Source organism: Atta cephalotes (assembly GCF_000143395.1).
Source record: "Atta cephalotes unplaced genomic scaffold scaffold00009, whole genome shotgun sequence".
NCBI classification, from domain to species: Eukaryota; Metazoa; Arthropoda; class Insecta; order Hymenoptera; family Formicidae; genus Atta; species Atta cephalotes.
Window position 1 is genome coordinate 3,505,266 of NW_012130073.1, and position 13,090 is coordinate 3,518,355.

The following is a 13,090-nucleotide window of genomic DNA, read 5'->3' on the forward strand; positions in this document are numbered from 1 at the left end:
GAGAGAGAGAGAGAATCACCAAAGCTGCTCGGGAGACACATCGATCTTCCGTAGCACCAAGATTAGGTCGCCCGCTTAGGTTTTAATCTGTCGACTTCCTCACCGAACTCACGTATTCGACGATAGAGAATATGGAAGAAGAAATATCCCCGTGTCTATTACGAAGTTCCAGAGACGTCGTTTTCGCGACGGCGGCTCCGTAGGAACTAGCAGTCGAGTCACGCGTGATTGATCGTTTCTTCGGATTCGGCCGTGGCAAGGGTATAGTCGGGATAGAAATGAGAGAATGCGAGAGAAAGAGAGAGAGAGAGAGAGAGGGGGGTGGGGGGGGGTAGGAGAAATCACTTACCATGGGGTCGTGGGGTAGGTGCATGGGATAGGCTGGCTGCGCCAGGTGAGAGGGTGCATATCCACTATATGGGGGTTGGACACCACCGCCGCTACCCGTCCACGGGTCGCCGGGACCGGTTCCTGTAGTATTACCATCTGCAACAAGAGAGAGAGACGCGGTTTCGATCAATCATGTGTCATCCTATTATTATTCGAATATTCGAGATCTAAATAATCAATTCAGAGCAACCACGTGTTTGTAAAAAGGAAATTTCAGAATATCTCGATAATATAGATTATGGAGTAATAAATAAGAATTTTGCGCGACGCATTATTAGATACCTTCGGAACGTGCTTCCTTTTGAACACGACATCCACTCGTCGTGTTCGTAAAAATTCTTTCTCGTTCGATGTAATTGAAGTATCGCAATGTAGAATAGAATCTCGTCGACTACCCCGAGCACTTTCTACGTCATTGGAGCGGGAAATAATAAATAATAGAGCACGTGGCGTTCTCCACTCAGCGAGCGTAGAATGTCGCGCACGTGCCCAGATAATGGGCGTCCAAATCGAATTAAAATGCATCCTCGCGGCATTTAATCGAATTTTCCTCTCGTCAGGGATGCCTTGCACTTCATAATGTTTATATAATTTTGGTCGATTAACACAACGGCAACGTTCCGCTGCGAACAAGCGCCGCGCCAAAACTTCCTAATCAAGCGACGATGTCATTCCTTCCGCAGTAATTATTTCGAGAACGAGTCCGCGGTATGATACAACTTCCCTGGACTTTCGCCAAGTCGAAATTTCGCGCTTTCCAACGTCTCACTCGGTTCCCGGGTATCGTTTGCGGTGGAACCGCACACACACCCGGTATAAGGGCCAATAGACGCGGTACTGGCGCGGACTATTATTTCAGTTGAAAACAACAGCAATAAGCTTCGGGAACGTATTTCTTGATACTTTTGCTTGATATAATTCCCGTACCGGGCACTCCTCGACGAGAAAACGGAAACTAAGCCAAACTACTCGGGCGTTCCTACCAACTACCGGTGTTCGATGTCTGATAAAACTTTTTCGCCCCCCTCGTCGTGGCCTCCCATTTATAAGCCATTCCGGTCAGCTACCGAGTGCCACGAGCGCCGACACGTATTTCGAAAGCGTACTTAAACTGCTACTTTTCTCATCTGATCCATAATAACGAGCCCTGCGGTGAAAACTTCGTCGATTTCATAGATATATCATCGTGTAAAGATCATCTAAAATATTTGCATATTTAAATATGCAAAATTTTTCTACGGATCATTTGGTCCATTAACGTGATTTTTTAATTACTTGTGCTTTGCATTCTTTTACACGTTATTTAGGATTTAATCAAATAAATCCTTTGTTATTTTTACTTAAATGTTAATCCTCCACCGGCAACATTGGACTTTAAAAATGCAATTGATTTTTTGATTGTAAATTCTAGTAGATAAATTTAAATCAATAAAAAATAAGTAAAATACAATCTAACTTCTGTGTAAAAATTTATTATCAAAAAGCTTTCACAAACTTATATAACTTTTTTTTAAATCTTTATAACGGAACAATATAAGAACAATATAAAAATCTATTGAAGTTTGAAGATTCAAACGAACGAAGGGTGAAAATTTCATATTATCGACCGGAGTTTTATTAAGTTTTGTATACAATTTCCAACGATTTCTTGCACGAGTCTGAAGAGCAGCGACGAATATCCGCGAAGCATAGAGCGTGATGGTACATCGCACTTGTCTTAATGATAATTTTTCAAAGACCGTTATAATCTAAAATAAAATTTACTCCGTAAAACGATTACAGCTCTATAAAAATCAGCAGTAGTTCCAACTAATGGAGCAATTCGCATAATAATTCGACATAATAATTGTTCCTATGCGAACAATCCTGCGCGTTAAATTAATTTTAAAGCAACAAATCAATATTACGGAGTATGACCTAAGAGATTGAGCACATCAAAGAAAAGCGACTTTTGCGAGCGACGAAAAATTACTAAAATAGTGATTCTAAGACGCCAGCGCTTCGATAAATGTTCATTGCAACAACAAAGTAACATTCGCAGTGGCCGGTAGCGAAGCAAGCAACGAAGAATTGCTTTTATTGGCAATATCTCGTCGACGAAGTTTTCCGTGGAATTTTTTTTCGACAGCGGTGTGCCGGATATATCCGCGAAATCCAGCGACGAACTTCAATGCCCCGCCACGCCGCTTGAACAAATAACGAGATTGTTATTGTTTTTACGCGCGACAGGCAGAACGGCAAAATTTTACGAGCGAACGTTAAACAGTTGAATATTAGTGCGCTCGTAAAATTCCTTTTATCGTCTATTCAGATCGTTATGCGATTTCCAAATGATATATACGTACGTATACGTACGCGACGTACGTACACATACCCGCGCCTATGCCGATGGCTGCCGATTCGCAGATAACCATCGATCTATCGAACCCACCAGGAGGTTCGCACTATCTCGTTTAATTACATCCATGTCCGCTGATATCGATTATTAACAGATATAAGTCAGTAATCTATTTCATAACTACTTTCGTGAAATTAGTAACGATAACGAGTTTGTTACCACGCGCTCTAATTTCGTTCTTAATCTACGTGATGTCTGTTTGCCCGGAGAGATATCAAGGATGCAATGATTCATTCAATAAAATTCCATTTTATTCTTATCGGAGTTAGTAAAACTAAAGTATAGATCGTACTCTTTAAAAAAAAGTGATAAAACGAAAAAAAACCAGGTCTTTTTAGAAAAGAGAAAAAACTCCTTTTTATCTTAACAGAAAATTATTCATTAATCAAATATTAGTATTAGCAAAAAATATACTCTTAAAACCATAATCATATTACGTCACTTTTATTTTACAATCCTTAAAAACTCTTTTTGAATTGTAACGATTTTAATTCGTATTCTACAAAATTGTAACAAATCTGGAATAATCAATCAAAAATTATATAAAATATTTTACAGTTTACATTTAAATTGTAAAATCTTATTCTTCTTAAAAACTTAAGTTCTCTTTTGACAAAGATGGAATGTGCAGTTAAGTCTACTTTTGATGATTAAGAGAATTATTTTTACCAAACTCATTCATGGTAATAATTTAAAAAATTACATTTTTGTTAGTTGTGTCACTTTTGAAATAAAAAAAACGAGATTTTGATTTTTCTTATTTTTAATAATTCTTATTTTTTATTTACTTACCGATGTAATAGGAATCCGCGTAAAGAGCACCCTTCGGCGACGTGTATCTCGGCGAGTCCTGTCCGAATTCATCCGAGCCATACTACAACAGAGAAGAAGTAATTTAATTAAGAATTCATTATTAAATATAAAAGGCTTTAAAAAAAAACGGAGAAATCCTATGATTCGACCGATTAACTCGCGAATCAACATGCAGCGACAAACGGAAATGCCGCGCATATAATTTTCTTCGTCGTGATGTTTGCCGCGAAACTTTTCATCGACTTTGTCGGCGTTTCAGCATTTCGTGTAATGCGAAAAATTACGCTGTAATTGCAACGACACACGGAATCCACCATCAGCTATCAGGCGGACACCAGCATGATGTTGCATCTCCATTTCTTGCGACATCTTTGTGCATTGTATTGTAGCGCATCTCTCCATCGATCTTACGATAGACCCGGTCGACTATTACGACATCAAGCAACGTCGTGGCTCGTAGCGAGAATAATCATTAATTCAGCGACATAGACGAAAGCGAAAGAGGAACGTGCGCTTCTAGAGAGAGAAAATCGGTATGATGGAGTCATTAAATGGTTACACATACGTATACATACACACGGTTATCCTTGCGCAACGGGGACATCAATAAAAATCTAAGATTAGGTCGTCCTCCTCGATCTAATTAACATCATCAATCTTCACAGGGACGAGTAGAAGATCTGATTTAACGACATTCGTCGCGTTGCGCTGTGATAATTTTATTCTTCATAAAAAAAAATCGTTAAACTGAAACTTTATGTGTTAAAAATGCCAGTGATAAACGCGTTGTCTCAGCGACACTAGATTTACTCGGTAGATATACAGTGCTTCAATTTTTAGAACGTGTTGAAGGTCAGAAAGTACGACGTCCATAAAAATAATTATTAGAAGCTCGTTGAATTTGGGAACTTGTTAATATAGAGATGTCGAATGTAAGGCAAGATGCTGATAATAAAGTGGAAATAGTTCCATGATAAAAACACTGCAAAATCAAGTGATTAGTTTTCCGCAAAAATAACACTATACTGCATACAAATATGGATTTACACATTTAAACATGTAGTATAGTATTTTTACACGGAATACTAAATAACGTACATACAACGTATATATAACAAACTTTATACACTTTTTATACATTTGAATTTGCAGTGAAATCTTCGATTGTCTAATCCAATATTGCACTCCAATCATTTAAATGAAGGATAAAGCGCGCTATCGGAACAAACGGTGTTACCCAATATAACTTGATTACTCATCCATTATGGACGTTTCTCCGAGAGAACTACATAGATCGGGAAATGTTCTCCTCCTCGAGAAGAGTCGCGGACCGAAGACGGATTATGCGAACTGCGAGTTACATACAGAACACATTCGTGCTCTCAGTTCCAAGTTATAGATTTATGGTTAGCGCTCCCTTTCCCTTCCATGTCCCTTTCCTTGAACCAGATAGACACGAGAGCTTCGGGATGAAAAAAACAATGTAAGAGGATGATGCACAGAGAGTGCACGCGACAGAAACGGAGATCTATCGATCGTTCTGGTTATACCAAAGGTACGGATACAATCGAGAGACTTTGCGTAGTCCGCGTTTTCGGTAAATTTACCATTTTATAGCTGCCGTAGTCCGTGTGACAGACAAACATGTTGGCGGTCGGAGGTATGTGAGCGTTGATTCGAACGATACACCGACTCTGTCCTATCACACGGGTCACGTCATACAGAACGGCACATCACCACCACAAAGGTACATAGATCCGACGACGAACGGAAGAGAGTTGCCGTGCGAAAACGAGAGAGGAAGACGAAACGGAAGAGGAGCTAGCCAAGTAAAGAGGAAAGAGAGGGAGGCAGCAATCGCGCGCTATAACAACCCCTCGTCCCAATTTCTCTTCTCTTTCTCTCTCGTCGTGATATATGTTAAAATATTCCACGGCACTGCCTTATCCGCTTGCACCGTGCCGAAAACTTTCGCGCACGATGCCGGTCTTCTTTCGTCCTCCCGTTTCGCTCTCTTTCTCTCTCTCTCTCTCTCGTCCCGCTTTTCCAACACGTCGAAAAGTGCCGCGCGCTCCGCTTCGCGCGAAGGCGGTAGTAGAATAAACTTCGGCTGCTAACGCGAGGATTATGGGGCGTCAGGCCGAAATTTAACGCCTTCTCTGGGCCATGAAAGAATCGTACAACTTTGCCGACGCCGAAACTTCGCAACTACGCGGAGTGCCGCGTGGGGACTCTCGCGATAGATCGATAGTCGTGAAACCACGTGCGAATTCAGACTGTGTGGCAACGACGAGACTCGATTCGATTTGACGTGAAACAATACCGAGCGATGCGGCCGACTACGCGCGACTGTCGGCCGCGGTATCGCGCGTTCACCAACGTCGATCGAGAGCGCGTGGTCGAAGTGGGAGTGACGCGCGACCCAATCATCGTGCTTGCATGGAAGCGCGATTTCGCGAAAGAAACGACGCGGAGGGATCCTCTCCTCGGAATAATATCTCCATGCCGCATGGACGATAAGCCCGGGATAGAGATCCCCAAGAAAGAGATTGAACATCGTTTAGACACAACTTCTTTTGGTACACCATATTTTTCCATGCTTAGGATAGAATGAGATAGATGATATCTTAGGATAAAATGAGATGCGCGGATATCTCTTTCTATCTTATGCATAATCTATCTCATTTTATCTTGAGTAGATTCTGTAAAATATGGCGAATCAAATGTATGGTGTCCAATCTCTTAAGCGATGTCTACAATGAAATCTTAAGGCGTAAAACTTGAGCTTTAAGCCGTGAGAAATTGACCAATCATAGTTGATTGTTTTCCTCTTTGGCTGTAATTGGTCAATTTCTTACTTAAAGATTAAATTTAAGTTTTACACCTTAAAATCTCGTTGTAGATGCCACTTGAGGTGTCTCTAGTCTTCTGGTTTGAATCGCTAGTGATTCTTGAACGCGCGTTTTACAAGAGTACATTTCCATTCGTCGTGGAGCAACTGGAAATTGATTGACTCGAGGAGGCACAAACGATTGATGGTCAATCTATTGTAGATTTTCTACAATAAACCTTTACCTATGCTTTAAGTCTCAAGTCGTAAGAAATTGACCCATCACGTGATTCGAATGTGAGAAGAATAATCGACTATGATAGGTCAATTTCTTATGATTTTAGATTTAAAACTTAGGTAATGGTTTATTGTAGGAAGATACTCTATAACGTTCGCGGATTTCGATCGTAACGCGGATAGAAAACATGCATTCGTTCCATCTCTGTTGTTCTTCTTTTTTGTATTGATATGATACAACATAGAACAGGGACAGAGAAAAAGGAATGAACACTATTGCTGACAAAACGACATGAAATCGTTTTCGAGAGTGTGCAACGCTGGTACCGGAATATCTGGGAGAGATAGAGGAATAATCATGATCCGATAAAAGTATCGAGCTTTATCAGCAAAACCGATCGATAACGACCTTACAAATAAGAACATCTCTCCGATCAAGAGAGGGAGATTAAAACTGGTACTAATCGGCTGATAAGCTGCGCTGTATGGACTCTGGTCCTATTAATTTAAATGAATTGCTTTGACACCCGCGATCGAACATGGAACTTTGGCAATGACCGATTTGTACATCATGTTTCTTTCCTCTCTTTTAATTGTCGCTCTTCTTCTTATTCTTTAGTCGTAAGAAATGAGATCACAATAGGAAATAAATGAATTTAAACAACTTTCAAAACAAAAATTAATCAATAAACTGTGAACAAAGTGCATGATAGAAATAATTTGTTAATAAAAAAATTTAAGTTATTTAATATTTTTAACGGGCAGACTAGGGGTCACTCACTATTTATACAGATTAGTGTTTAATCGCTATAAGTTTACTTGAATTTTCTCGGTTAGCGATGGATGCGAAATTCGGCTGAACGGACAAAAATGTTTGCTAAGCGTATCGAGATGTCGTTCGATATTCACGAGCCGACATCACTAAACGGGCCATTAAATTATTCACCGAAAACCATAACGGCCACTTTAACCCGGATCTGTAGAGACTGGGAGCTGAAGCACGTGCGGAGCGGCAAGAGAGAGAGACACCGCATGGACAATAATTCACGTTTTATTTCCTCCTCGCGGCAGGACGTGCAGGAAAGGAAAGGACACGCAATGATAAAAATGTCGCCGCGGTCGACACGGCGGATCAGAAATCTTAATATGTCCCGTTCGGATGTCCACAGTCGTCCGTGGAGAGTCAGCGATTTCCAGCCAATATAAATGTCCTACATTGATTTAGTTCTCCTTTCCTACGCCCCTCTTTCCCATAGGTCTTACGATCTATCGAGAGGGTGAAATGGAAAAGACAGCAGTGGTCGAGTCGAGGATGCAGAGAAAGCCGGACTGGACCAACGAAAATGTCTCTGTCAGGAAAATTAGCCTTCGAGAATCTGAAATAGGACAGAAGGGTGCGGCACCGCGTATCCTCCTTGAAAGACGGATGTTATGAAACCTTTAGAAAATTGAGCATGTGATGGCCATCTCACGTTCTCGATCAACCGCGTCATCATTGTCATCGTCGTTCATCCCCGCATATATTCTGGAAATTTTACCATCCATAGTCGTGATTCACAGTTCGCCTCGCTTGACTTACACTGTACGAGATCGATTTGCAAACTGACTTAACCACTGCGATCTGTCACTTTGTACCTACGAGATAGTGAATGTAATATTTACACTTCTCAAAATAGAAACTAGAAATGTGATTGCAATAATAATAATTAATAACAATGTAAAATAATAATTAAAAATAATTTTGTTGATTAAACCACAATAATTTTAATAAATAAATTCTGAAATTGAAACCACGATTACTTTCTTTTCGCATTGGTTCTTCCCTGTGACCGTTATTAAGTACACGTGGGCGGAAATGAGCTGAAGGGTATAGTCAAGAGGCAGTACAGAGATAGAAAGAGAGAGAGAGAAAGAAAAAGAGCGAGGAGAGAGAGAGAGAGAGAAGGATAGGGGAAGATATAAAAGGCGGAAGGTACTACACTATCAACGAGATAATTGATCGTTGATTATACTCTTATTAATTACTATGGTAAGACGTTTGCCTGTTGAGGAGCGACAGACGAAACCAGGTGCCTCTTTCGAACGAAGTAATGAATTTTTCTTTTTTTTTCATCGAACCGCTGGACCCTGGGAATTCCCATGAAGGCGCCTCCTATCGTCGAACAATCTATCGCCTCATGTTAAGATGTCATGAGAATACCGTTGAAATTTATTCAATTCGTTGTCTTTGCTAATTTTCGATGCACAGAAACCGGATTTATTATTTTACGTCCGAACAAATATTAAATTTTACGCCTCGATAATAAATCCACAATTGTAATTGACGAATCGATAAGCCTTATCGGCTGCGGAGCCGTTTATTCGCCACGCTACACGCCACTTTTTCCCCTTTGTCGGCATAATGGGTTAATAGCAGAGCGTTTGTAAAAAAAAAGGCATAGATGCAACGGTCGTAGTTAATGGGCCTCGTGTGCTGTAGATGACGACGAGATAATTTCAGTCAACAGCCTCATGCTTTCATACACGCGTGTACGCACGCGAGTATAGAGACCGGCTCGCCGTGTCACGTGTGTTGATAATCCCCTCTCCCCGCACACAAATTGCCGGCGACACGCAGAAGTACAGCGATATCAGTAATAGAGAATAATTCAGACAATTCAAAGTAAAATTTGTCCAGTTGCGCGATAAGATGTGTGTTCGTCGAGCGAACGAATCGATAGAATTCCGCTAGCTGAGAGACGATTTACTCATACAAATATTCATAAAAACAATAAAATATGATATTTTACGCTTTTCCATTTCTTACTTCTCATATCACTTCATTATGCAGTATAAGTTACAAGCCATTCCGTTCGTCATAAAATTTTATGTACGTCAAAAACTATTATCTAAAATAAATTATTCGTGAGGCAATAAGATAATATATTATTTCTTTTATTTCTTTATTCATTTTTACGACTATCGTAAAATTGTCTTCGACACTTGCAATATTCAATTTTACAATTTAAGAAATTATTCAAGACTTTGGAATCTATTCTGTTCAGCATTTATACTCGGATATGACACTGCGTCGTCATCCTAACTTCTTGTGTTGTTGGCATACTGGGATGCTCGTGCAAAATCTTAATTCGCGACCCATAGGGGCACTCATAAGACGACGGGGAGAAATGTGGGAACTTCGTAGCTCAATAAAAGCTGTTTAGCACGCTATGGTAATGACTGTGTCTCTTCTTTTCTTAAATTTATGCCTCTTATAATCTCCCTCGTGTGTTACAAGATCGCAATGGGTTCCCATGGGTAAAGAAGCGGGCGGTCGTAAAGGAAATACCCGTAGATGGAATAGGCATGTACACGACACAGGACGACTTCCGGTTGCGCCATTTCGAACGGCTGCCAAGGAATTGGAACGTCTTTCCGTACGAACACTTGCACTTGTTACAAAGATGTCATGCCTTGAATAATTTCTTAAGACGAAACTGAATTAAACACATGCTGAATTATGCAATACCGTCGATTACATCACGCTGACAATAAAGAAACATTCATATTCACTCCTTTGAAAAATTATTTCACAAAAGTTCTTAACATCCTAATGTTCTAATATTTTAATATCCTGAATCTTTCCTCTTAAATCAAATTTTGGTTGTTAAATCAAAATTTTGTTTTTTTTATCGACATACTTTTTGTTATTTATAATTTAAAAATTAATATTATCTCAATTTTTTATTATTTTATTTTAGTCATAATTTCTATAAAAAAAAATTATATTAAATTTAAATCTTTGAAGTGCTAAGAAATATTGATTACATGTTATATCAAATTATCTGATGTCCTTATCCGTGAACCTATTAAGAGCTCCAATTTCACAGAATCGTACTTATCGTATCATTGCATCAAGATAGCACGATCACCGAGGGAACAACCAGAGAGAGACGAGAACTCGAGTTAGGCACGGCAATATTTGAGATTTGTTTAGCAGACGTTATTTCATCCGTCACCGGATCAGATGTTGTGCTTATGCTGTAGTATGAAAAGATTTCGCATTTATCTAGCCCAGAAGAGACGATAAGAAGTCAATTTAGTGACAATCAAAATAATATTTGCTTTATCGGCTATAATTTTATCGTACATTTCTCGTGAGAATATTCTTTTATATTTCATGAATTCAGTGAACCGTGTACTATAAATTACGCTTTGTTATTCTTGAAAACTTATACGACAGTTTATTCGTAGAATACGTCAAAAGTTGAAATCTTCTTGTCGCGCGGTTACATTGAAGAATCGTGGAGTTCATGATTTTTGCGAGAAGATATTTTTATGCGCTACGCTTCGGCGCCATAATCGTCGGATGACTAAACGCGCAGTCGCGTGTAATTTTCGCTGAGCTGTCTCGAAAATCTCCAAGACAAAGCGGCTTCATTTAGATACATCGTTTTTCGAATTAATCACAGCTGAGAGGAAATGATATGCTTTGTCATCAACTCGATTTAATTGTGTAAACAAAAAAAATCGAGATGTTTCGATCAGGCTAAAAAGCAATATAAATACATGAATCAAAAAACGATTCAACCGCCACAAGATGTCGCAATAACAAAATATTTACAAATTTTTTAAGATCTTGAAAAAATTACGAATTGCTTCCTTATAAAATTTCAACTAAATTAAATTCTAAAATATTATTCTTAAAATAAAATTCTAATTCTTAAAATAAAATTCTAAATAAACTCAAAACAGATGAAAAAGAATTGTCATTAAAGTTACATGAAAAGAATGACTCTGCTAAAGTATCTAAAAATTTAGTTTAGATTAATTTAGTACAGATTTGGAACTAATTTTGTAGGATCATTAAAATAATTACGTAAAACGTTTAACATTATTGACAATACTGTAAAAAGTTTTAACGTGATTCTAGCTACATTTTTAGATATTTCAGCAAAACCATTCATTTCAAGCAAGATTGTCTAATATGGAAACTTTTTAAAAATTGTTTCTCTAAATTTTCTTTTATATTTCAATTGACACAAGCTCTAGACGAAGATATAAAAATCTCATTAGAATAAGGCGATGATCATTCCGGATGTATAACCGGTCGGCCGGACGAGCCTCATTTTAATTGGTGCCCACTAATTGTTAATTATCAGTAGTACCCACCCGCGGAAACCTGACGTAAGAGGCTTAAAGCCATTTACACGGGACGGGTACAACCCGCCTCCGCAAGCGTTACCAACATCATCGCCGATCGCCGTCGGTTTACAACGTTATAACGCATAGGGCAGGTGTGCATATGTAATTCCGTATGGATGCCACCACCGCCAGGTACACCACGTGAAAAGAGACCAGAGATCCACGGCGGTTTACATTATTTATTAGACGTACCGGCAACGCGCACACACACACACACCGAGTAAGAGAGACAAACGACTGCATAATCAACAATTAGTCGCTTGATACGCACTACGTGATAGTTTTTAACGAGTGAACGCTGTACACATCTGTATTGGAGAGAGCGTTTTCTCACCTCGTCGTCCTAGTCACTGTGTACCTTGTACCGATTAATAATTTGCCACTGCAAAACTTGGTTATTTCGAAATCGAAACACCGCGCGATCGAATTCCAAAAGAAATTCATCAACTGTAAAATGAATAAATTTATGGCTTATTTTTCAGGAAATAGCACTTTTAACTGTTATTAAGTGCAAATATTGGCGATGTTATCAAGCTGAATGCTATTAAAAAGTTATCTCCAAAATTTGCATTATAAAAATCTGCTTCACGCAAGCATTTTGAGATCTTTCTTGGATTCAAACACAAATAAGAGGAGAAATATATCATTTTCGGTCAAAGCAAGTCTTAGAACTTAATAATATATGATTCAGATTTATTTTTCTTGAGTTCAATCATTCAATGACAAAATGTCGCTAAACTATCCTAGCTGTTATTATAATACCATAATTATCAAACTAGAAGCAGGCGACAGTTTCGTTACAAAAGGAAAAAAAAATGTGCTGGAAGAACTTACCGATATAGAAACAATAGTTCATAAGGAACAATGAGAGAAGGCAAGCAAACTCAGTTTTTTTTTTCAACTGCTATAATGCGTCGACTCACTCGACGAGAATGCGACTTGAGCCCATGTAAAGTCAGACCGCCGCAAAAGGATCAAATCTATGGAATCGGCCTCTCTCGGCATGCGACTACGAACTCCGTTTATTCGCCCGTTTCTCTCGGATCATTCGCTAGAGAATATACGTTGCCGTATCGCCGTATCACCGGGAAAGAGCGAGAGAGAGAGAGAGAGAGAGAGAGAGAGAGAGAGAGAGAGACGACGTACTACTCTCGAGAGTAGTGTAGTTAACGTTACCGTCCGTACGAACTAAAAGTAAACGGTACGGTTCGGTCGACGAACGTAAAGTTAAACGTAAC

At 39.1% G+C, this 13,090-nt stretch overlaps 1 protein-coding gene across 1 annotated transcript in view; it reads right to left on the minus strand.

The window, feature by feature from the left end:
* Positions 1-13,090, minus strand: part of LOC105627633 (transcription factor 12) — a 28,501-nt gene that overhangs the window by 9,801 nt on the left and 5,610 nt on the right. Inside the window, exons 2-3 of the mRNA XM_012208912.1 lie at positions 3,581-3,662; positions 350-486 (exon numbers count right to left, since the gene is read on the minus strand). Coding sequence (XP_012064302.1) covers positions 350-486; positions 3,581-3,662 — 219 coding nt within the window. The remainder of the gene's footprint in view (positions 1-349; positions 487-3,580; positions 3,663-13,090) is intronic.